At 49.9% G+C, this 24932-nt stretch overlaps 2 protein-coding genes across 2 annotated transcripts; one reads left to right on the top strand and one right to left on the bottom strand.

The window, feature by feature from the left end:
- Positions 1-220: 220 nt before the first annotated feature.
- Positions 221-2920, bottom strand: GALR2 (galanin receptor 2). The gene is made up of 2 exons (XM_030287633.4): positions 2473-2920; positions 221-1122 (listed from the first exon to the last, which is right to left on the bottom strand). The coding sequence occupies exons 1-2, from the start codon at positions 2811-2813 to the stop codon at positions 372-374; spliced, it is 1092 nt and encodes a 363-aa protein (XP_030143493.4). The 5' UTR covers positions 2814-2920; the 3' UTR covers positions 221-371.
- A 3076-nt stretch (positions 2921-5996) lies between these two features.
- On the top strand, positions 5997-21606 carry SRP68 (signal recognition particle 68). Its single transcript, XM_012578559.5, has 16 exons — positions 5997-6202; positions 7999-8065; positions 9187-9300; positions 10193-10388; positions 11098-11180; positions 11408-11517; positions 11850-11932; positions 12180-12320; positions 15632-15730; positions 16009-16073; positions 16357-16516; positions 17238-17332; positions 17564-17693; positions 18100-18175; positions 18967-19019; positions 19445-21606. Exons 1-16 carry the CDS (start codon positions 6049-6051, stop codon positions 19670-19672), a joined length of 1854 nt encoding a protein of 617 aa, XP_012434013.1. The 5' UTR covers positions 5997-6048; the 3' UTR covers positions 19673-21606.
- Positions 21607-24932: the final 3326 nt, after the last annotated feature.

A 24932-nucleotide genomic window follows, 5' to 3' on the forward strand; every position in this document is an offset into this window, starting at 1 on the left:
AAACAAACCAAGATTTTCCAGATGTCCCTAAAAGTGCACCCACAAGCTAGAGATGCTGTGCTGGTTGGAGGGGCCAGAGCTTTTCACAGGCTCTGGGTGTAGATGCAACAGGGAGTAAGTCCATCCATGACAGAGGAACAGTTTACATTACACATGGCAGTGGATTTTTGGGTTTGATCTCTCTGCTCTCAGCAGGTGTTTGATGGAAGCAAATCCTGTTCTTGGTTAGTTCTTGGCTGAGTTTGTATCAGCAGCATCACGGTCGTGATATCTGGATGCATTTGAACGAAAAGGTTTCAACTGGACACATTTCAACCCAAACCAGAGCCCAGCCCCAGGCCTGCAAAGCCGTGGGGTGGGAGGGAGCTCTGCTAGCTGCCGGTGAAGGTGACAGAGGAGCCACCTGCTCCCTGCTGCTGCCCCTCTGGGCCCCTGCAGCGCGCGGCCGAGCGGCCGGGCAGGGCTTCGCTCGGCTGGGTCACCTCGCTGAGCTCTGCCTCCAGCGTGCTGACCGTGTTGGCAGCCTGGGCCTGCACCCTGTGCGCTGCCTGCTGGTGCAGGAGGCAGCTGAAGATCTTCTTGAAGCCCTTGCGGAAGTGTTTGGAGACCAGGGCGTAGACGATGGGGTTCACGCAGGAGTTGGCGTAGGAGATGACGTGCGAGAGGATGCGCAGCACGTACGTGGAGTGGTTGAGGGGGAAGTACCCGAACCACACGCAGAGAATGACCAGGTGATGGGGCAGCCAGCACAGGCAGAAGAGGACGGCGACGATGATGATCATCCTGGTGACCTTCCTCTTGGCCTTCTTGGACTCCGACATGTCCTGGAGAGGGTCCACGGACCGCCACAGGTAGCGAATAGTCCGCACGTAAGTGAGGCTCAGGATGAGCACGGGGATGATGTAGCTGAAGATGAAGGTGCAGATGTCCATGATCTTGCGCTGGGAGATCTCCCAGATGGGGTGGCAGACAGTCAGGTTGGCCAGCTGGAACTCCTGGTAGTAGCTGAGGTAAGGGCCCGAGAAGATGAAGGAGAACCCCCAGATGAGACAAATGGCCAGGAGGGCGTTCCTGGGTGTCCTCAGCTCCCTGGAGTGCAGGGGGTATCGTATGGCCAAATACCTGCATGGGAAGGGGAGAGGGACATGGCTGCAGTGCTGGGGAGGGCACAGAGAGAGCAACACCAGGAGCAGGTTGGACAGAGGGCAGAAATGATGGATTTGAGCTTTCCAGGGCAGTTAGTCACACAACTGATTCCTTGGTGCTTCTTAGGGACCCTGCAGCACAAAGAATTGAGGAAGATTCTCTCCCTGACCCTGTCCCATCACCCTCTGCTCTTGGCAGTGGTTGTGGGGACAATGGGGATGGTCCCATTCGGTCCCTCCCCTAATCCAACAGACCCTCACTTCACCATCAGTGTCTGGCACAAGTGGTTGGGGCAGTGAGGATACAAAAACAGGAGTAAGTGCCCAGGATCCCCAGACACAGCATTCCTTGTACTGGCACACGTGAGAGCACATCACCCCTTTTCAGGTCTGTAATTAGCTGGTCCTGCAATTACACCCAGATCTGAGGCTTGTGCAAGCTCTCCCTTGCTCAACACATCTGTTCCCTCTGCTCTGTGGGATACAGGGGGAGAGGCAGCCCCTGGATGTGTTTTAGCTCCTGGGGGTGCTCTCAGCAGCCAGTGCAGGGCTCTGCTGGGATGGCAGGACACATCCAGCGGGGCTCCAGGGGCTCCCAGGGGCCTGGCACATGGACTTTCCACATCCTGCTTCACAGGGTTTGGGCACTGAGTGGAGCAGCAAGCACCAGGAGCTCCCAGCCTCTCTCTTGCTGCAGGGTCATAACTCACCAGCCCTTGTGGAGGAAGGGACTGAGGTAAAGCACAGGCAGGAGCACCAGGGTTGCCAGCAAAACCCAGCCTGGAACGAGCTGGGATAACTTCTGGGACAAGGGACAGCACCAGGACGGAAAGGGGCTTTTTGCTAATAGAAGGGGAGGGTGGGAGAATCAGTGTCCCAGCTCAAACATCCCAGTTTTTTCTCCTCAAGGTCTGCCTGCTTTGCCAGGGGCTGTTGGGAGGATTGGGGCTCTCTTCATGCATCCCAGCAAGAGCCAGAACTGCACAGAGACTGAGCTTTGCTTCTTTCTCATTTTTCATCCCCACTTCACTGCCAGGGCCTGTGGATAAATCCCAGTCCTACAGCTCTGGGGTCTGAAAACTTCCTCCAGCTGGGCACTGGGGCCAGGGATCCCCATCCAGCCCTCTGCAGCACCTCACACCGGGTGTTTGCACCTCCTCACATGCATCAACAGGGAAATGCTCCTTGATTCCCCCAGGAGCCCCGGGGAGATCACAGCAGTCAGGATTTAGCTCCAGGGGAGTTTGTCCCCTCCCTGCCCTGGTGGGATCCAGAGAAATGAGACGCAGGCAGCCCCCCACCCCCTCCACCCCATTCCCTTTCCTACCTGTCGAGGGACACGGTGGCCAGGGTGAAGCTGCTGGCGTACATGGTGAGGTAGATGAAGAAGTGCACGGCCTTGCACATGAAGGGCCCGAACACCCATCCCTCCAGGGTGTAGATGGTGGCTTGGAAGGGGACGCAGAAGAGGATGAAGCAGAGGTCGGCCACCCCCAGGTTGAGGATGAAGAGGTTGGTTGTGTTCTTCACCTGCCCGTTGCGCAGCAGCACCGCCAGGACCAGGCTGTTGCCCACGGTGCCCACGAGGAAGATGATGAGGTACACGAGTGGGATGATCACGGACTCGGGCTGCCAGCCCGCCCCGGAGCCCGCCAGCGAGGCGTTCATGGCCAGGGGCTGGAGGGGACAGCGCGTGTGGAGGAGGCACCGGGGGGACACACAGGGTGAGGGGGGCACAGGGAGATCACTGTGGGGTGCGCCGGGATTGCAGGGGAAAGTGGGGGCACGGGGAGCACAGAAGGGAGGGAAAGGGGAAAGGGGGTGCAGGGAGAGCACGCTGGGGAGCACAGAAAGGAGGGAAAGGGGAAAGGGGGTGCAGGGAGAGCACGCTGGGGAGCACAGAAGGGAGGGAAAGGGGGCGCAGGGAGAGCAGGCTGGGGAGCACAGAAAGGAGGGAAAGGGGGCGCAGGGAGATCAGGCTGGGGAGCACAGAAAGGAGGGAAAGGGGGTGCAGGGAGAGCAGGCTGGGGAGCACAGAAAGGATGCACGGGAAAAGGGGGTGCAAGGAGCCTGCAGCGGGGAGCGCACCAGGGATGCACGGGAAGGGGGAGAACGGTGAAAGGGGAGCACGGAGCCGCACCGGAGCCGCACGGGAGCGGGGGTGCACGGGGAGCGTGCGGGGGTCCCGCCGGGGCGCACCGGGAGCCGGTGGGGGAACCGGGCGCCCTTCACCTCCTCCGGGTCTGCAGGAGCCCGCGGGCGCTCGGGGCGGCTCCGGCAGCTCCGGCAGCTCCGGCGGGGCGGCTCCGGCGCTCTCCGTGCGCCGGCGGAGCGGGGGGGGCCCGGGGGGCTCCGGGGCGCGGCTCCCGCCCGGCCCCCCGCACCGCGCCCCGGGGAGGGGATGCCGACCCCGCTCCCCTCGGGGGGCTGAGGGGCTCGGGCCGGTTTGCCCCGGGATGGGGGTGGAATATCAGGCAGTGCTGTTATCCCTGCGGAGGGGCTGGGCACCCCAAAGGGAGCTGGGCACCCCAAGTGAGGCGTCTGCGGGGGTTTTCTTATCGCCTCCCCCTTCATAGCCACTGAAAGAGGGTTTGTTCAACCCCAGGGGCTGCGGGGTTTTTAGGAATCGGGGTCCTCTGCCTGCCTCCGTTTATCCTCCGCATTATCCAGCGGGCAGCTAAGTCCTCGCACCAAAACAGCCGAGGTGTGCCCAGGTTTTTAGGAGAAACTGAATTTCTCCCCACGGCTGGGAGAGCAGCGCGATACGCTGCAGAGAGAACCAATCTTTTTTGTGCCGCGTCTTCCTGCAAAATTACCTTTTTGGTCCTGCACAGATGGAAGCCTTGGGACCGGCCGGTGCATCAGCTCTCCAAGGACTCTTGTCTAACCCCACCCCAGCCTGCCTTGTTTTGCTTCTGTGGGGAGAGAAATCCTTAATCCATCGATTATTTCTGTACCTAACTCGCTCCACAGCTTCTCCGTTCTCTCCATGGGTGCTCAGAGCTGAGCCCGCCGTGTTGGGGGCTCTGGGGACACTCACAGCCCTGTGACATGGCCACCACAGCACACACAGAGCCCTTTCCACCCTCGGCTGCCCACCAGGACCCCCACCAAACCAGTTCCTGTTTGGAGGTGACCAAACCCCTTTGGGGTCAGTATGCTTCGTGTTCCTGGTGACATCCCACAGGGAAAAGCAGGAAATGAGGAGCAGCAGAGTGGAAAATCGGCCACCCCGCAGGGCTCAAGGAGCTGCTGAGACACAGAACGCAGCTCTGCATTCCTCTCCTGATCCCAGGCTGCCCGCATGTCCCCAGGGAGCCATTCCCGTGCCACATCCCGGGCCACGACCACAGGGATTGCTAGGAAAGCCGTGGGAAAGCCTGGCCCAGGGAGGTTTCACCCTGTGGGACCTGCCCTGTGTCTCAGATGCCACAGGGTATTTGGATGATGGTACTGGTGGTGTCTCTGGTCAGCCTGCAGAGAGGCTGGGTCCACCCTTATGCTGCAGAGAGATTATTAAAAAAAAAAAGAAATGAGGAAAACCACTCAGTTTATTCCCAATAACAGTAAAACTCGAAAGTAGCAGGATAAAAATAAATAGCAGCAAAATATCTTCTTGTATATATAACCAGATGGGTTATATGGGCAGGTGTGCAGGAGAATGATCCAGATCCCCAAAAGCAAGATCCTCTGGCTAAAATCCATAGGGAAAGGCACACGGTGGGGCTGGCAGAGGGATGTCAGTGCCTTTAGCTCTGTGGATTTACTCTCTGCAGCAGTCCCTGTGACACCAAAGGCAGCTCAGCCTCGCTGCAAGGCTCCCCTCAAGCTCTGCAGGTTTGTGTGACTCTCCTGCCCCTGTTCTCCTGCACAGATCCCCCAGTGCTTGTCCCAGATCCCTGATCCCAATCCCTATCTCTATCCCGATCCCTGTCCCTGTCCCGGATCCTCAATCCTCCCTAATCCCTGTTCCCGATTCCTGTCCCGGATCCCCGATCCCTGTTCTCAATCCCTATCCCGAATCCCCAATCCTGATCCCTATCCCTGTTCCCGGTTCCCGATCCCCCCGTTCCCGTTCCCGATCCCTGTTCCCGATCCCCGTTCCCTGCTCCCAATCCCGTTCCTGTTCCCGTTCCCGAATCCCCGTTCCCCGTCCCGAATCCCCGTTCCCAATCCTGATCCCCGATCCTGTTCCCAATCCCGATCCCGTTCCCTGACCCGAACCCCTGTTCCTGTTCCCGTTCCCGATCCCCGTTCCCTGTCCCGAATCCCTGTTCCCGTCCCGAATCCCCGTTCCCTGTCCCGAATCCCTGTTCCCATTCCCGATCCCTGTTCCCAATCCCGTTCCCTGTCCCGAATCCCTGTTCCCGTTCCCAATCCCGTTCCCTGTTCCCGTTCCCGCCCCCGACCCCCGTTCCCCGTCCCGAATCCCCGACCCCCGTTCCCCGTCCCGAATCCCCGTTCCCATTCCCAATCCCGTTCCCTGTTTCCCGTTCCCAGTCCCGAATCCCTGTTCCCATTCCCAATCCCGTTCCCGCCCCCGATTCCCCGTCCCGAATCCCCGTTCCCAATCTCGTTCCCTGTCCCGAACGCCTATTCCCGTTCCCAATCCCCGTTCCCTGTCCCGAATTCCCGTTCCTGTTCCCAATCCCGTTCCCGCCCCCGTTCCCCGTCCCGAATCCCCGTTCCCGTTCCCAATCCCGAATCCCCGATCCCGATCCCCATTCCCGTTCCCATTCCCGCCCCCGTTCCCCGTCCCGGCTCCCCGTTCCCGTTCCCAATCCCCGTTCCCTGACCCGAATCCCCGTTCCCGATCCCGATCCCGTTCCCGCCCCGTTCCGTCCCGGCTCCCCGGCCCGTTCCCGGCAGCCCCCGCGCGGCCCGTGCTGCACCGCGGGGCGAGATGGCGGCGGAGCGGCAGGGAGGCGGCGGCGGCCGCGGGGCCGGGCCGGAGGAGAGCAGCAGGGAGCACGGCAAGGACGGCAAGGACAACAAGGAGAACGAGCGGCCGGCGGGGCCGCAGCCCGGCGGCCTCGGCGATAGCCTGGGCCTGGAGAGCATCCTGCGCGGCGGGGGGACGTGGCAGGCCCGGCCCCGCGGGCGGCGGGGGGACGTGGCGGCAGGGCCCGGGCGGGCAGGGACGGGGGACAGCCCTCAGTGCGGCCTCGGGCCCCGTGCAGGGACACCCCGAGGTGCGGGCGGTGCTGGACTGAGCTTAGGGAGGGTTTGGTTGGGATAAAACGGCCCGGTTGGCTTTCCTGATTTATGGAATTGCTGCGTCTCCTTCCGAGCCGCATCACTGCTGGTGCCAGTCCCCACAGCTGTGCCCTGTGCTTTGGGGTACGAGCAGGGCACCCCTGAGCTGCTCGCGGTGATGCTGCAGCTTGAAGGGAGCAGTAATAGATTAAAAAAAAACCTTAACAGGTGAGCTGAGGTGGCAGAATGGCTCCTGCGGATTTAGTGTTTCTGAAATCCCGGCGTGTAAAGCTCCTGGAGGTTTTGTAGGTGAAACTTCGCTGTGAAACCAGTGCAGCTGCACAGCTGTGGTAGAGCTGGGTTTTATCTTCTGGGTCGGAAGGAAACCAGGTTGCAGATTTCCACGTGGCATATGGCAGGTGTTGTGTAGTCAGTAACTGTGGAGTAAGGTGCAGGCATAGCAGTTGCCCTGGGAATGTTGTGATTGTCTAAATCAATATAAAAATAAGAAAGTTCAGGGGATATGAATTCAGCAAGTAACTGCAGGATAAAAGAGAGACTGAAAAAAATCTTGGGTAGACAGCAGGGGTGAGGGGGGCTGTGTTGAGAAACTGCAATTCAACTGGGTTGTTCTGCAAATATAAAATAATTCATTGTAATAACTATTGGTGCAGGTTTTTAATACTTCAGAGACTTTCTTTTAGGTGTAGTCCCAAGAAAACATTTTGACAGACATCTGGCATTTTAAACTTTAAACATTTGGTGGTTTCTTTAGGTGTAGTTTTTCTTTTGTTGGGGTTGTTGTACAGTCTGATTTTCTGTTGTGGGATTTCTTTAAAAGCTTCTTAAAAAGGAAATCTTAGGATATGAATATATATAGCACAGAGATTTCTTGTGTGTGGTGAAGATTTTATTTCACAAAACCTGCCTTGTAGACTGAATGAAAAACATCCGATTTATTAGAATGTAGCATAGTTTTATTTGGTAGGAACAACTGAAGGACTAAAGGAAGTGCAGGAACTCTGCAGGTACACTGGAGGACGCAGAGACTGGATGGAAATGATGGAGTGATGGTGCCCCAGGTCACAGGGCAGTGCTTTGTGTCACAGATAAATGTTGCAGCAAGACTAGAAACGTGCTGAAAAATGGAAAAAAATCAGCCTTGGTGTTATTTCCAAAAGCTCTTTTTATCAGGTTCTGTGCTCAGAAGGCACTTTGTTTGTGAAAGCTGTGCTGGGGAGGCAGCAGTGGTTCTGTTCAGGGTATTTTTATCCTTTTTCTGAGCGAGGGGACATTCCAGGGCAGGAAAGCTTCTCTACCTCAGTTTTTTCTACAAATCTATGCCACAAGTGTGGCTGGGGCAGTCAGGTGTGTTATCCTGGATGTGTCCTTGTCCCAAAAGGAGTTCTGGTGACAGCAGCACTGCTGGGGATGTCTGGAGGAGGTGCTTGAGCTGACAGGCAGGAGCTCTGGAGGGAGCCGTGCACTCACAGGTGCTTTAGAACCATCAGCTCTCTGCTTTTAGGAGTTTTTGGGGTGCCCCATTGTTCAAAGTGTGTTTGTCTCATGGATCTGTGGGGTTCCCTGCTGTTACTTTGGGGTGGAAGGAGGAGCTGGTGCCAGCTGCACTGGGAGTGTGCCTTAACACGAGCCACAGTCCTGCAGATCGTGAAGGAGTCGCAGCAGCAGCACGGCCTGAGGCACGGGGACTTCCAGAGGTACAGGTGAGTGTGGGGGGCTGCTGCTGTGTTGGAGTCCAGGACACCCCTCTGGCTGCCCTGGCTGGCTCCAGGAGCTCGTAGACCTTGGCACAAAGTCTAAAACACCTGTGGCTTCCATTTTAGCCCTTGGGAAAAGCTGCCAACTCTATATGAGGAATTACAAGCCACAAGGCTTTGAGTAGTGTGGTAGTTGAGTTAACACAGGGTGGAAAAGTAGAATTTTGGGATTTTTAGAATGTAGTTCAGGGGGTCAATATGGAGGGATTTGGGTGTGTCCTGACCTCCTTCTCCTTCTTCTTGCCCTCCATGTCTTGCTGTGATGGTGACACTTTTCTATTGGTTTAATGTGAGACACACTGTCCAACATAGATGACAGATATTGGCACAATATTGTAAACAGACTATAGGTAACTTGATATAAAATGTAAACGCTGCCTGAGGTGACAGGCAGAATGTCATGGCCTCCTTGCTAGACAGAGCTTGGCAGGTCAGGGAAAGAATGTTATAGATAATGAAAAACAAGCAACCCTGAGAAGCTGATCCTACGCATTTCAGACTCCTCCTTTGGTTGCATGGGCTAGGAAGCAAGGACTTTTACAATCTTGGGGTCATTCCAGCACCACAGACCCTGGGACTTCAGGGGCTTGGCTTCATTTCATTTAAAATGTAATCCCCCTGTAGCAGGCAACAAAACCCATCTGCCAGGTGAAAACCCCTGACAGGCTGTTCCATGTGGGGCCTGTGTGCTGATCTCCCTTGGCTGTACTGTGCTGTGGCTTTGCAGGCTGGCTCTTGCGTCTCCACTGCCCACAGGAGCTTGTGTTCACACCTCCCTGATAGGCACTGAACTCCTCCAGAGCTCAGAGTTCAATAAACACATAAAGCAGTTAGTAGTGAGCACATCACTCTCAATTTTATAATAATGATATGTCTTCTTACCTTGTTTTCTATTAATTGCTGCTTTACAGGTAGTTTTTGAGCTACCATATGTCACACATTGATTTTTAATTGCTAAAACATTGCCCGGTACAGCCTTAATTTTTTTTTTTTTTCTATTTGGATAGAGTAGTAAACAGAAGCAAAGTTGTCCTTTGGCCAAACTGACTGTGGTTGTCTTTTTTTAGGGGTTATTGCTCCCGCAGGCTGAGGCGGCTCCGCAAAACTCTCAACTTCAAGATGGGCAACAGACACAAGTTCACTGGGAAGAAAGTAACTGAAGAGATTCTCTCAGACAACAGGTACAGGGACTGGATGGAATTGAGAATTCAGTGTGTTACTGAAGAGTTCCCTTTCAGTAATTTCTGTCGCAGGTGGAAAACTATTTTGTGCAGTATCACGCAAAACATTTCTTTTCAGAGATGTGTGTTGTTGGTATTAATAAAAGTTCAGGCTGTGAGACACTGCTCAGATCCATCTTCAAACAGTGGGACAAGAAGGAGCAGCAACAGCCTGTTCCTTCTCTTCCCTCATAGTTGCTAAAATGGATTATTTTCATAATCAGTAAATTCCTGTGGCGCTGAAGAGGAAATGCTTATTCAGGTCTGTTGTGAGGTAGCTATGGGAATGATGGTAATGTAAATGGTGTAGCCAGCAAGGTTATGGTTGGAGATGCTATCTCTTCTGTTTGACAGAAATACTGCACTCCAAGTTTTACTTAAGTCTTCTAAATTTGACAGAATGCTTGTCTGACAGAATATGTGGAGAGTAGCCAGGATTTTGGGTTCACGTCCCATCTTTTATGAGTACTTGAAATGTTTCCTGTCTTGTCTTTTCTTGTGGGAAAACTACACGTGATACAGTTTTCTACATGAAAACTGCAGTCATTTGTGTTGTTAAGAACATATTGAACTAGTTTTAAGAGTGGCCTAAAATGATAAATCCCTTGTGTTTGTAGTGTCTGTGGTACTACAGAATGGTACCTAATTTTATCCCTCAGTTGCACTTCTGAGTGAGAAACACAGCAGACACTAGTCAGGAATAACCAGACTTTGTGCTTAGTACTTTAAGAAGTAAAAGCATCTGCTTCTTACTAACCAAGCTGCACTTGTGCTGCTGAGCTTGGCAGACCAAATGGCAAAGAGCTGGCGGTGATGCAGCTCTTGTCTGAGTGTCATTATTGTCCCGTGGCAGGTATTTGCTGCTGATCCTGATGGATGCAGAGAGGGCCTGGAGCTATGCCATGCAGCTGAAGCAGGAGGCCAACACCGAGCCCCGCAAGCGCTTCCATTTGCTCTCGCGGCTGCGCAAGGCTGTGAAACACGCCGAGGAGCTGGAGAGGCTCTGTGAGAGCAACAGGGTGGATGCCAAGACAAAGCTGGAAGCTCAGGTAACCACTGATACTTTCATCTTGTTGTACACTAAGGGCTGAACAAGAAACCCTGGGAATTTGGAGTGAAGAAATAATTACTGTCTCTCCATAGATAATAAAAGTACAAATAATTGAGGGTAGCTAAGATGGTGCAACACAGCCTAAGAAACTGCTTATCTACTGAGTTACCTTTTCGTTAAATATGCTGAAGTAGACACCTAGAATGCAAGATTTGGGGGTTCAGTTGCTGGAAAACAGGAAACGACTGTTGTGACATCTTTGAACAGCAGTGCTGTACTCAGTTAATTAAACTGCCATTGTATAGCATGCTGCTGGGGAAAAACGTGTGACATTAGTGGGCCATTGCATAACAAGCAAGAAATATCTTTAATTTCTGGGCGACCTTGTCTAGTGGAAGGTGTCCCTGTCATGGCAGAGAGGTTAGAACTAGATAATCTTTAAGCTCCTTTCCAATCCATTCTGTGATTCCATTTTATGATTCTGTGGTTCCTTAGAAATGCCGCAGAGGCAGTTAAAGGAGAAGAGGTAGGTAGGTTACAGCTACCTGTAACCTGTCATCCAAATCAGTTGTCTTCTGTGGGAAGCCCCAGTGAAAAGGGCAAAGCTTAGTCACCCACTGCAGGAGTCACAGGAGCTTTCCTGCTAAAGGTGGCACCTTTAGGCTGTTGATGGTGGGGAAGTGACCTTGTCCTCGCTCTGTGCGCAGGCGTACATGGCTTATCTCACCGGCATGCTTCGCTTCGAGCACCAGGAGTGGAAGGCAGCAATGGAGGCTTTCAACAAATGCAAGTGAGTCCCTCACTTCACCAGCTTCCTTCAGGAAATAGTGTTGGATCACTTCAGTTATGTACATAACTAAACTAACATAACTAACTCTGTGCATTGTTAATTGTGCTTAACTGGGAGGTGCTGCTGAAGAAATAGCATCCTCCAGAGCACAGACACAAAGCGTTCCCTTAGGATAGCACCTCACAAGTGACACACACTGCAGTGTTAATATTTGTTCTTCGCTCTAGGACCATCTATGAAAAGCTGGCCAATGCTTTCACAGAAGAACAAGCTGTGCTGTATAACCAGCGTGTGGAGGAGATCTCACCCAACATCCGCTACTGTGCCTACAACATTGGTAAGGGAAGGGGGGCCTCATCTGTGCCCAGGAAGGCAATACTGATTTAGTTAAACCCTGGTCTAAGTGACATTGAGGCCATAATATTTTGGGCGAATTCTGCTTGTTTTGGGACAGTTTAACACTGCAGAAAGGGCCTCATTTTGCAACAGCGCCTGTGGTTATGTGTAGAAAGACAGAATAACTGTTTGTGGTAGCTTGCCTGTGAGGTCAGAATAAAATTGCAAGCTTGTCCCTAAACTGCCAGTGTAAAATCTAATGATTAGTTTCAGTATATGAAAGTGATTTTGAAGTCATATGGAAACGTGATCTCAATTTGTTGATTCTCTCAGGTGACCAGTCTGCCATGAATGAGTTGATGCAGATGAGACTGAGGTCTGGTGGCACTGAAGGTCTTCTTGCAGAAAAACTGGAGGTAATTTATTTGCATGCCTCAGCTTGAAATATTCATTATTACTGTGCTGAGCATGAATATTGCTGCAGCAAACCATTCAAGAGCCAGACTGGAACAGAAGTGAGCAAGCAAACCTAGGCTCTGTGGGAAACAACACTTTCCCAAAAAGCTCTTTGATTTCAAAGTAGTCAAGTCTAACATGAATTCAGGAGGTTCAGTTTCGCATCTCTGTAAACTCAAGCTCCTAAGCTCAGTGTGTTCTGTGCAGGCTCTGATCACCCAGACTCGGGCAAAGCAGGCAGCCACGATGAGTGAGGTGGAGTGGAGAGGGAGAACTGTCCCAGTGAAGATTGACAAAGTGAGGATCTTCCTGCTGGGGCTGGCTGACAACGAGGCAGCAATTGCTCAGGTAACCCAGCAGCCCTCTCCATCCTGCCATTCTAACCATCTTCTTTCCTTCTGTGCAATACGTGGTACCTGAACTAAAAGCTTTTGAGTAATCTCATTTTCTCAGACTTGGGGCTGGAAGGCTGAAGGTAAAAGTGGAGGAATACTGATTATAACCCAAAGCTGAGGTGTTGGCTGGGGATAGCTCTCACAGTCTGCTGAGTGGAGTAGTCTGGGAGATCTGTTCTGAGTATTCCTGCTCCTTGGAACATTCTGTGCTGCCTTCCAGCAGCAGGGTGATAACCATTATTATTAGTACATCACTTGGAGATGAAGGCTACATTTTTAAGAGTAACTGGTTTTGAATTACTCTTTTAATTTCTTTAAGCATCTTGCTCAAATGCTCCAACTTCAGAGTAGCCAAAATGAAAATCCATATTGACCATGTTTTCTTCAGCAGCAGGTAGCCATCTGCCAGGTGTAGCAGGTGCTTTTTCATTCTCTTATTGACTTATGGAAATCTTCAAAAATAGGAAGTGGATTAATAAATGTCAGGGTGTAAATAAATTTCACATGTAACGGTTCTGAAACACTTCATAGAATCATGGAATATCCTGAGTTGGAAAGGACTCACAAGGATCATTGAAATCCAGTTCACTGGAACTTGCAGTGGTACATACAGTTCATGTCTTTAGTATTGTAATCAAGTTTTCCACATGTATTTTTTTCCTTGGAAGTGGTGACCAGAGAGGTATCCTGCTTTTCAGTGGCTGCATACACACTCAGAGTTTGAAAAGGCAGTGAAAGGATCTTCAGTAACAACTCTTGCCACTAAAAATGGGATTTTTGCAGCATTAAAAACATTTTATCACCAGGAGAATAAGAATGATAAATAAAAATTAATAAAACAAAAACCCTACAGAGGGTTAAGACAAGAGCAGGGGATAGTGGTGAGAGGAGTGTGATTAGGATAAACAGGATGTGGCTGGGTGGGAAACCTGAGTGTTACCCATAATGTTAGGAATTGGATGTTGCTGAATGGATTTGGTTTCAGGAAGCACATAAGTGTGGCCAGCAGGTGGAAGTACAGCTCAGAGTTCTCTCATTTAACTTCATCCTGGCAGCTGACAGTTGGACTTTTTCAGTTTAGTTGCTCTCTAAAGTAGTGCAGAACAGCCTGAATTTGTTCTCATCTTGCTTTGCATTCCTGGGAAGCTCTGACTAAACAGAGGAGTTGAGTGGACTGGTGAGAGCTGAGCATTTCAGCAGCACTGTTTTCATTCCCAGAGGGCTAAAACTTGCTTTTTTTGGCAGCAGTTCTGCAGTTGTGCCAGCTGTGATAGTCAGTCCAGCTTCAGGTGAATGAATTGTGCTTCGTGGGATCTTTGGCACCTTTTTACTCATCTTCACTGAGCTGAAACCCTGACATAACAGCAGTCCCCTGCAGGGTTTAATTAGAAGTAAAACCAGTCTGTTTTGTGTAAAAATGGAGTCTCCCAATGCAATTATACTGTTGCCTTTGGTGCATTATTGGTAATGGGAGGAACAGAACAAATAAGCCAAACTGAAATAGGAATCCAGGTTAAAATTGCTTGTGTCAGTCCTTTTGTAGGTTTGCAGATGTGACTCTGAGGGCCCATTGGCTCTCACCAGGTGGAGGTGACAAGGCTGCAGGGCAGCATGACAAAGGTGTGCTCCTAGCTGGTATTGCCTCAAGGATTCTGTGCTCATCTCTAGGTTGCAGCAAAAATGGGTGGTAATAACTGTCAGAGATGTTAGACAGTGGTTTAGACCAAAGAAAGTCTGAGAGCTGAGCATGCCATGTTTCTGGAATTGGGTTCAGTGGGGTTGGTTTCCATGAACCCCTTTAAGATGAACCTGTGCAGTTGTGTCAGGACAGTTGAATCACCAGCTGTAGCACTTGTGTTTCAGTCCTATGATCTGATATCTCCCAAATCAGAACATGTGTATTTATGCATAGAATCAGCTTAAGGAGTTTTTGCTTGGAAAGGAAAGCCTTTGTTTCATTGCAGGGCCCAGCCCTTGCCCTGTTTATGCCTGAATGATGATCTGGCTGTGTCTGTTTTCATTTTTGTGCTTACAGTGAAATTGCTGTGCTGCTCTGGGTGAGGTTGAGAATGCAGTCAGACTCGTCTCTGGTTATTCTCAGGAGCCAGTCCCACCTTAAAAATTCTCACAGCAAATCTTAAATTAAAAGCAAAAAAATCCCAAACCCAAAAAACCACCTCTATTAGGGTACCTGAAGCTTTGTGAGGGAGTAAAAATAACATTCCTGATTGAGTTTGTGAACGTGGGATGTGGAGAGGCAGAGACTGTAGAGCTGTGCAGTAGATGGAAAAAGTGAGCATGGTTTTAGACATTTTTTTATTCATTTTGCCAATTGCAAATTTATTGCAGCAAAGCTCATCTTGCACTGTTACATGAGATGGGAGTGGCAGAACATGGTGCTGGTGCTCTTGAATTTTCCTTCAATCACTGAGGCTGAGGTTTGCTTCTGAGTAGTTTGTTCTTACTGAATCATTGAAAATCTTGCAATCTCCACCTGATTTACTTCTCAGCATCTGAATAAAGGCTGAGTTTCGGTTTGGGTGCTTGTTTAATTGGGTACATGATATGCCAATAAATTAGGCAGAGATCAGGCTTCAACTTGTTTGTTAAAAGTTGCTTTCAAGTTCTGGTTTTGGGGCAGAAGGCCAAAAGATGCTTCACTTTTTTTTTTTAAACAAAACCTATGGTGACAGCAGAAAAGCACTCGGTCACTCCTGCTGCTGAAATACAGGGTTGCTGTGAAAGATGCTTCAAACAAGCAAGTTATTGCCACTGTGAGCATTGCTAGAGTGGGAGTGGAGAAGAGATAATCATCTGCATGTTCTTACCACATGGGAAAATTAAATCAGCATAACAAGAGCTGTCTGCATTGGTAGTTTGCCAGTTCAGGACTGCTCAGCTCTTCTGTTGCTGGGGCCTTTCCCACAGTGCAGTCCAGCCTCAGCTCAGGGAGCAGTGCAAGTGCCCTCTGCCATCCAGGAAGGGAATGGAGTTCCAGGAAGGGAAGGAGGGTAACTGGTGCAGGAATGAGGTGTCTGCTAGGCCTTCACTGCTGTTCAGTTCTCAGCACCAGCCCCACTGCCCAAGATTTCTGGCAGATTTCCCCCAAGAATCTGTTGCAGACAGGCACAGATTGGAGTTCTAACTGCCCATGGACCTTAAAGATATAATTTGGGAGAAACTTCATTTAATCTCCTCAGTTAATTCATGCATCATACAAAATTTTCTGATTTCTGATCTGTCTTGAATCTCCTTTGCTCTTAGGCAGAAAATGAGGAGACGAAAGAACGTTTGTTTGAGTCTTTACTCAGTGAGTGCAGAGATGCCATTCAGGCTGTTCGGGAGGAATTGAAGCCAGACCAGGTAAGCAGCAAACACCATTTTTTGCTTTCAATGACACCGTGTTTCCTTGGGACTGGTTTAGTGTTCAGCTTGCTGGGATTTCTTTAATAAAGAGCTGCAAAATATGAATTTATTCTCTCCAGAACTGGAGTGGGGGAATAACAGTGGAGAAGCCCTCCCTCGTTTGCCTAAAAGTCTGTTACTTCCATGGCTTACCCAAACCTTGAGTTCTGTGTTTTTCATCCCTTGGCTGCCAGTTTTAAGTGAATCATGCAGTGTTTTGTCTCCATTGCCCACAGAAGCAGCGAGAACACTCTCTGGAAAATGATTCTGGGAAGGTGTCCAACATCCAGTACTTACACAGGTAATAGGCAAACATTGCTGCCAGTGCTAGTGTGAAGAAGCCATGTTCTTATGTCAAGATTTTATTTTGTTTGGTTTTGTTTTATGGGGTTTTTGTTCTGGGCCTGTGGAATCCCAAAGGATGACTGTACAGATAAGGATCTGATTTAGGCGGCTTTGTAAACATTTTACACCAGACTCTCACGTTGACCTTTCAGATGTTTTTCTGCCACCAGTTCAGAACACAGAGTAATGTCTGATTAGCTCTGGGAGTGCTGATGGGATTTCTCTTTTTATTTGGGCAGTTATTTGACCTACATCAAGCTGTCCACGGCCATCAAGCGCAACGAGAGCATGGCCAAGTCCCTGCAGAAGGCTCTGCTGCAGCAGCAGCGCTCCGACGAGGACGGCAAGCGCTCGCCGCGGCCGCAGGACCTCATCCGCCTCTACGACATCATCCTGCAGGTAGTGCTGAGAAAACACAGCCAGCTCTGCAGCCCAGCCAGAGAACGTGGTGTGATTAGGATAAACAGGATGTGGATGAGTAGGAAACCTGAGTGTTACAAAAGGATATTCAGAAATACAGCACTGTATGTGAATTACTGTGAAGTCTGAAGAGTAGCTGAGTACCTTCAAGTACCTCAAAAAAGTTCAACATCTGCATGAAACACAGAAAACCTCCTTCAGTTATGAGCAGAACCTGCTGCTTGAATGGGTGTCCTTTATTGTGCACTCTGATACACTTTTAAGTCTTTCTGACTCTTGTGCAGCACCCTAAGAGCTGCCTTAGGTTCTGCTGGCCAGGGAAAGTAGCAGCTAAAAATACTTGTTCTTCATAAGCAAATTCTCTGTTTCTCCCATAATTTTGCAGTTAACTGAGGAAGCCTGTGGCTGAAGCAGTTGTGAATGGGAGAGGGAAATGCCTTATGAAAGAATTAGTTCATGCGAAATCTAAGGAGTCTTTGTCCCAATTCCTGTTTGTGTCAGGAAGTCTGTCCTGAGGGCAACTTGCACAAGTTTCAATGAGAGTCCGTCAGAAGGTTAGAAAACTGATGATTAGAAAACTGGAAACTATTTCCCTGGGAGTGTTCTGTTGACTTGTCAAAAGGGTCAGCTTTCTCTTAGACCAGCAGATTCCAGAGGAAGGCAATGCCTGCATTTGTTATTCTGACTCTCTCTTGCACAGAACCTTGTGGAACTGACACAACTTCCTGGCCTAGAAGAGGACAAGAACTTCCAAAAGGAGATTGGATTGAAGACACTCGTGTACAAAGCTTACAGGTGACTGAGAAACAGCCAGGTTTTCTTTAGCACGTGTGACACCTTCAGAAATTTAATTCCACAGCTCTGTGTGCTGTGCAGGCTTTGATGCAGTTTCCTCTGTCCTTTGAGATTGGTTCCTAAAGGGAGACTGCCCACTGCTACTTAAGGATATCTCCTAATGTCACACATTTCAGTTGGCAAAAGGTGTGGATAACAAACACGTCAGGAATGCTCTCTTGACTGTTGCAGGTGTTTCTTCATTGCCCAGTCCTATGTCCTGGTAAAGAAATGGAGTGAAGCCCTTGTGCTGTACGAGAGGGTGCTGAAATACGCCCGCGAGGTTCAGTCGGGAGCTGGAGCTCACAGGAACAGCTTGAAGGTAGGAGCCCGGTCCTGAAGCTGAAGTTTTATGAAGCAGCTCTGTCCCACCATTTATTGTTAAATTAGGTGCCAGGCCGTTATAATTCAAAACTGACCTTTAAGTAGGGAGAAGAGTAATGTTCATTATAGCAGAGACTTTCTAGTGACATGGGAACACTTCAGCTGGCCGCTTGCTTGGAGGAGGGACAGACTTGCACCAACTCCAGAACAATTTACCACTTTTTCTCACCTGTGTATTTTCTCTTATACAGCTTCTGTAGTGCCTGAAGCACAGTGCTATAGCTTTTCCCCTTCTGGGAAAGCTTATCAACACTAGGAGTTAATTTCTTAGTTCTTACTCTGGTTTTACTTTTGCTCTCTTAGACTGGCACATTTCAGGCTCTCAAATAATTTTCTTTAATTAGGAGCTGCCTGATGTTCAGGATCTCATCACTCAAGTCAATGCAGAGAAGTATTCCTTGCAAGCAGCAGCTATTTTAGGTGAGTAACACAGCTATTCTAGAACTCTGCTCTAATGTATCTTGACTAAAGCCCCTGCAGCTATTTCATTCCTTCTATTTCATTTCTGAAGTTCCAAAGGTTTTTCCATCTCCATTCACTCAGGCTTTGGAAAAGTACTTTTGCCCCAGTTCTAGCTGCTTCTAGCTGTGTGTAGTGCAGGTAGGCAGGCAGTGACTGGACACTGTCATCTTGCTCCCTGCCCAGAGATGTTAAAACCCTTCCTGGGGATGTTTTGGGAACCTGCACAGAGCAGTTCAGTGTTTCATTTTTTTTTGCTGCAGACATTTTGGCCTTACTCATCCCAGTTTTGCCTGGCTGGGTGAGCTCCTAAGGAGAGGGAGAGCAGTGATGTTCTGTCAGTGTCATCCTCCAGCAGAACTTTGGGGGATGGATTAACTTCATGATTTCTTGGGCTGCTGTTTTTCCTGTGCCTGCTGCTGGATATCCAGGACAAGGAGTGTCTTGCCTCCTTTACTGCCTTAATGTTGCTTTAACAGACCCCTCCCCTGGGGTGTTCTCATCATCTGTTCTGTGCTTCACTCAAAGTCTGTGCTGCTTTCCAAACCTTCTCGTGACAGTGTGAAGGAGAAGCTTCACTGCAGGGCTGTGTTGGCTCTAGAAATCAAGTTGATTCTGCTGAAAATATTGTCCTGTGTATCCCAGAGAGCAAGGATCATGGCTAAGCATGGAGCACAGCTGCTTCCTGAGACAATCTTACTCTACACCAAGGTCAAGCCTGTTATTCTTACCCCTTTTGTTCAATTTTGCAGATGCAAATGATCCTCATGAGACTGAGTCTCCATCTCAGGTCAGGGATGGCAAGGTAAGAACCAAGAGCTCAAGCAAATTCCAGCTGTGCTTTTAATGACCATCATCTTTATCCTCTTACCTGAGTGTCTCTACAACATGAGAAATGTCACATTGATCAAGATTTGGTCATGACTGGTGTATTTAGGAGATTTTATTAGGCTTGGTGCTGAGGACACAGTGGGGTAGGACCTTGGAGGCAGCTTGCAGCTTCCAGTGTGGCAGCTTGCTTTGTTTAGCTTTCTCTCTGCACATAGGAGGGTTTTCCAGAGATCCTGCAGCTGTGCTTTGACAGGAGGTTAAATCATTTTCAGAGTCCCCAGAGGCCTCACAAGGGAGCTTGAACTTCTCTTGTCTCAGTTGCTGCTCAGTCCTGTTTGATGTTTGACCCTTTTGACGTGACTGGAATTTAATTTGTGTCCCTGCCTCGGTCTCTTGCAGCCACTCTCAGAACGGTTTGAGACTTTCTGCCTGGATCCTTCCCTGGTCAGCAAGCAAGTCAGCCTCGTGCACTTCCCACCAGGATTCCAGCCCATTCCATGCAAACCCTTGTTCTTTGACCTGGCCCTTAACCATGTGGCTTTCCCACCTCTGGAGGACAAGGTGGAGCAGAAGGCCAAGAGTGGCCTCACAGGATATATAAAGGGCATTTTTGGATTCAAAAGTTAACCAGGACCCCCAGAGGAACAGAGGTTTTATTCTGTATTGAAGGAGAAGCTCCAACAGGTTCTAGGACACAAATACCTGCACCTGAAACAACAGAGGGAAGTTTTACCATCTTCTCCCCTGTGTTCTGTGTTCGTGTCTGTGCACACACATTCTCTCCCAGTGTATTAAAGACAAACAATTACTCAGAAACAAACATACACTATAAATAGCTGAAAATAATCTGGAGCACAGAGAAATTCCTTTCTGCTTGGAGAAGTTTTGTGATCAGTGGCCTGTCCAGGGTTGGTACACATCTACTTACCATGGACCAGGGCATAGATACAAATTGATTCCTGCCTCTGCTCCATTATTTGACACTATCATTTGGGGTTTTAATCTAGAAATTGGGGTGTAATTGGGAAATAGAGGCAGAAGTAGATGCAGAACTAAACCAGCAAGGTGAGGCTCCCACACAATGGCTGTGGAACAGTAGCCAAGGGGGCAACTTCTCCTTCCCTTTCAACCCAGAAGTCTCTATTTTTTAAGAATGTAACATTCTGAAATAATGAAATATAGCCTCTTTCCTTGTCAATAAGGATGGCAAACATCAGATGTTGATGGTTACTCCTGCTGTGATGGTGAATTTGTACTCTGGGCCAATAGCACCCTTCTTTATTCATGCACATTTTGTTCAATACCTAAATACAGTATAGAACCTATTCCTGAAAGTATTTTCCTGGGAAAATAGCTTCATGGGTGGCTTTAGCAATAGCTACTTGCTCTTCTTGGGAAGTTGGGTCTCTTGGTGTTCGTTTTGTCTCAGATCTAAACCTTGCCTGAAAACAAGATGATCTTTTTCTGGAGTTCATCTGTTGCTTTGTTTCTTGTCCCTGGTCAGTAGCTACACCTGAAATGAGGGATAAGGAACAGGAGACCAGTAAGTTTGTGAGTGATAATTCATCTCTGTCATGCCAGACAGTGTTTTTTATAAAGCACCCAGGTGCCATGGGGATGGGCACTTTGAAAGTGCAGATAATTTCATAATTGTGATCACTTCAGTAGGAAAAAAACCCCATAGCACATGGGCAGAACTGTTCCTAAATAAAGCATTTGGAAGATTCCACCAGCACTGTGTGGGTTTTCACTCAGCCTGTCCTGGCAGGTGAAGCAACAGTTTGTTCTGGTTGTCTGGAATTTGTGTTTTTTTCTCCTTTTGTAGGCATTGGAGTTAAGGTTGGAAAGAGAAGGACCATTTTGAATTATTGGGTTTTTGTTGTAATGGGAATTTTTGTTCCAAGGTGCATGTCAGATGAATGGGGGAAATTAACAATTCCCATTATTTCAATATGAATGTTCACTTTGTTCCAAGTTGATCTGATTTGTGAGTTCTCAAAGTACAGAAGGACTGTGTGCTCAGAAAGAGGTGGGGGGAGGAACTTGTTGTTTGTTTTTAATTTTTGCAGCATGGAAACAAAATGGGAATTTCTGGTTGTAGCCAATTCCCTTTGCCTCTGAATTCCAGGGGCATTTTACAGAAGAAGGGGAAATGTACAGGTGAAAGAAATGTGGAAGACTTTATTCATCAGATAGAAATTTCTAGAAAACTTGGTCTTGACTGGCAGCTTTCTCTTCCCCTTAAAGCCCATTTCCTTTTAGGCAAGGAAAGGCCCACAGTGACCAGCTCACCTGGTCACTGTGTCCTGCTGAGCTGCTCTTCTCAGCTTTTGGATCAAATCACAAAATTGTTCTCTCTTGGTTTGCACCAAACTCTTTTCCTTCCACGGATCTGTGCTCTGCCTGGATTGATTCCAGGGAAACTCCTACTGTGGCCACTTTCTAGTTACAGTTACAAAAATAAAGAGCAATTGGCTTCTTTCTGCCAAACATCTTTTGACAGGGAACTGATGAGGTGAATGCAGATAAGAAATTTGAAAACAATAAACTTTTATTCCTGACCTCTGAGGTGTGTAGTTTGTATTAGGAACACTGTGCACTCTTTGCCTCCCAAGCACCCAGAAGATGGAGGTCACACCATCACCTGGGGCTGCTGAGCCCCTGGGGAATGGCCACTGAGCCCTGGAGGAGGCTCTTGTGCCCCAAGGCTCTGATAACAGCACTCCGAGGTGACTTGGCTTGTTTTGGTGTGAGTGGAAAGTGAATCCAGTGGGGTTTGTGAGCAGTGGTGTGGCTTGAATCATGGAAGGTGCTGATGAGGCTCAGGAAAATAAACCTAAAAATGTAAATAAGGGGGAAAAATTGTTTTTGAAGTCACCTGTACAACGCAGACCAGACAAAGCTGAGGCTTTTAGCCCTGCAGTGGAGCCTGGGCTGGCACAGGTGAGGTTCACAGCGCTGCAGGGGCACAGGGCAGGCAGGTGAAGTGTCTGATGTGCAGAACAAACCAATTCCCCTGGGCCTGCCCAGGTGTTGAGCCTGGAACAGCCAGGGCAAGGTTCAGAGCACCTTGTGGGGCTTGGGAACTTCCTCATTGCCCTGCTCTTTCATCGCTGTGCCTTTAAAGTGCTTGTGCTCTTTCCATGAATTAATTGGCGAGGAGGCCATGTGATTGCCCTCAAAACAGGAAACTCCAGCAGAATGGTCAAGAAGATTGCTTTCAATCATCTTTTCCTATGGAGTATCTTTGGCATTAGCACTGGAATTTTAATTACAGGCTGAGCTAGCTGTGCTTGGTGCCATTGCATCTATTAAAATAGGAATGCGATGTTCATCATGGCCCTCACTCCACCACCAGTGACAGACCTGTGTCTGAGCAATGTTTGCTTTTGGTTGTGCACTCTGAGGGGTCTGGGGACACTGCATGGGTCTCATGGGGGACAGAAGTGAGGAGCATGAGGCAAACTGGGCCCTGAAAGGTGGCAGATGGGATTCTAACAGTCTGGCCTGGGAGCTCCTAAATAAGTGTCTGCCTCCTTTGAAAAAAGGGTTGGGGTATTTTAAACAAGGGATTGTGTTGCTAGAAAATTGTTGCCTGATCCAAGCTGCTGCAGCTGTGGGACATCCCGGGTGGGCACTGTCAGGAGTTCTCTGGAGCAGCAGGTTGTAGGTTTGGCTGGCAACTTTGAGGAGTGGGAAGTCGCTGTCCAGCTGCAGTGGAACTAGAATTCATCCTTGAGAGAAGATGCATCTGCTGAGGGATTTCTGTGCTCCCCACAGCCCTTGCGAGCTGCCCTGCCAGCGCTGCAGCCGGGCTGTGACTGAGGCGTTTGCTCACTCAGGGAGCGATTCGATGTGATACTCTCTGTGGCTGCTCCTCTTCCTTCAGGGTGGGATTGCTGTTTTCAAACAAGAGCAGCTGGAGGGTTCTCCAACCCCTCTGTGAGCGGGGTGGGATCCTGGCAGGGCTGGGTGCAGAGTGATGTCCCGGGAGCTGATCCCTCAGCCCAGGGATGTGGATCACGGTGGGGCCGAAGCAGGGAAGTCCTTGCTCGGGAGCATCCACCCCTGGAGTGTGTTCGCTGTGGGGATTTATTTTGTGACCAGCAGCTCAGCCTTGGAGCTGAGCCCAAGTGCAAACTCCGCCTGGGAGGGAGGAGGCTGTGTCCATCCGCTGCCCCTCCTGTGGTGAAAACCTTCCCACCTCTGGCCTAAAAAGCAGTAATGGCTCAGAGGGGGAGGTTTAAAACCAAAGAGTGTCATTTACATGTCTGTCGTGCTCCCAGTGCCATCCATTCAAATCCAGACCCAGGTCTGAGCGGGCTTTGGGCATTTCCAGGCACTGCCACGCTGGGATCTCCATCAAACTCCTCCACCGCTGAGCACCCGCGGTGCTGCCGTTACTAAAGTCAAAATTCTTGCTGTGGAAATAAATGATCTGTCCCTGCCTGGCTGGGCTGCAGGATGGTGCTGGCTGTGCCCAGCACAGACACGGTGCTTTGCCCCAGGCTCACACGCTGGGCTTGAGGATTAGTGACTCCCGTCCCTGCCCGTGGTCAGTCCAGGGAACCATGCCGGGGCTGTGGTGCCCGAATGACTAAAGAGCACCATCAAAGCCTCTGAATTACCTTCAGTGCTCACCTTTTTCCACAGAAGGAGGAGAGCGTCTAATTTTCTCAGAGCATCAAATTAAGTGGGGAAGGTGAGGCCTGGCCGTGGAGAATTAGCTGTGGCAGACACATTCATCCTGCTCTGGTCCCTGCCTGTGACACAGGAGCACTTGCTGCTGACTCAGGCAACAGCAGCTCACAACTGGAGCTTTGCAGGAGGTTTATGTGTGACTGGAATTTGGGGCTGTGGGCTGGAAGCTGCAGTTTGGGGTATGAGCCCCCTTGGCTCAAATGTTCTTGGCTGCTGCACCCTCTGCCCTCACAGATGGGGTGTGAGGTGTTTTGCAAGGGCTGTCACCGTTCTGTCCCCTGCCTTAGTCACCCTGGAAGGGTTTATCCCCTCTCCCTGACAGCTCTGTGGTTCATCACAGCCCTTCCAGGAGCTTGGTTTGGTTTGCAGGGTGTCTGAAAGCATGATCCTGCCTAGCTGGTGCAAGCACCCTCCTCCCTAAGGGCCTCCCAGGTCTTGTTGGATGGGCTGCTCCAGCCTGGGCCCCTCTGAATGGGCTCTGCTTCATCCAGCTCTTTGTGTTGAGGTTGTTCTCCCAAGCAGGAACATCTGTGAGCTGTTCCAAGCACATGTTTCAGTTGGCCACCACCTGCAACCCACCATCCTGCAGGTATTGTGCACATTGCAGGGCCTTTGCCTGTGTGGAGAGCAAACCTGCCCTGGTGTTTCACTTTCCATCACCCAACACGGGCTGGTTGTCTGCTGCTTTATCCCAGCATTTGCAGGGGATGGTTCCTTCTCCAGGGCACTCGAGTCTGGGCAAAGCAGCTTTGAAAGAAACACCCCAAAAACTCTGATCTCCCACCCTGATTCCATGGGTTCCTTCTCCAGCTGTGCCATGTGTGTGAAGGCTGCCTCTCCAGGCAGGTGTTTAATTACCTCATTCCCTCGTTAATGATCTAGGACACATCTTTTTCAGACCCAATCGCTCTGTCAGGGAGCAGCTGCCTTCAGCCCTGTCACTGGATAATAAAGCCAAATTTGCAGGCTGCATCCTGTAAGTTACAAGCAAGTTTTCCAGACAAAGTGTCCTGAGAATCTGCCATTAGTGAATTTATTTAGTGCTATTACAGCCTTGCTAATCCTCTGGGGAGAGGAAAATTAGGCTAAGGCGTTAACTGCTGCAGGGAATTGCCCTGATGTCCTGCTCCTTAGCTCTGGGGCTTGAACTCAGAAGGAGCTGCGGGATGCTGGAATGAGCTTGGAG

Source organism: Taeniopygia guttata, chromosome 18 (assembly GCF_048771995.1).
Source record: "Taeniopygia guttata chromosome 18, bTaeGut7.mat, whole genome shotgun sequence".
In the NCBI taxonomy this organism is placed as follows: domain Eukaryota; kingdom Metazoa; phylum Chordata; class Aves; order Passeriformes; family Estrildidae; genus Taeniopygia; species Taeniopygia guttata.

Coding starts and splice junctions, on each gene's coding strand:
- SRP68 (XM_012578559.5), top strand. CDS start 6,049: ATGGCGGCGGAGCGGCAGGGAGGCGGCGGCGGCCGCGGGGCCGGGCCG. Junction 11,181..11,407: donor GAGGCTTTCAACAAATGCAA/GTGAGTCCCTCA, acceptor TCTTCGCTCTAG/GACCATCTATGAAAAGCTGG. Junction 19,020..19,444: donor CTCAGGTCAGGGATGGCAAG/GTAAGAACCAAG, acceptor GGTCTCTTGCAG/CCACTCTCAGAACGGTTTGA.
- GALR2 (XM_030287633.4), bottom strand. CDS start 2,813: ATGAACGCCTCGCTGGCGGGCTCCGGGGCGGGCTGGCAGCCCGAGTCC. Junction 1,123..2,472: donor GCCACCGTGTCCCTCGACAG/GTAGGAAAGGGA, acceptor CTTCCCATGCAG/GTATTTGGCCATACGATACC.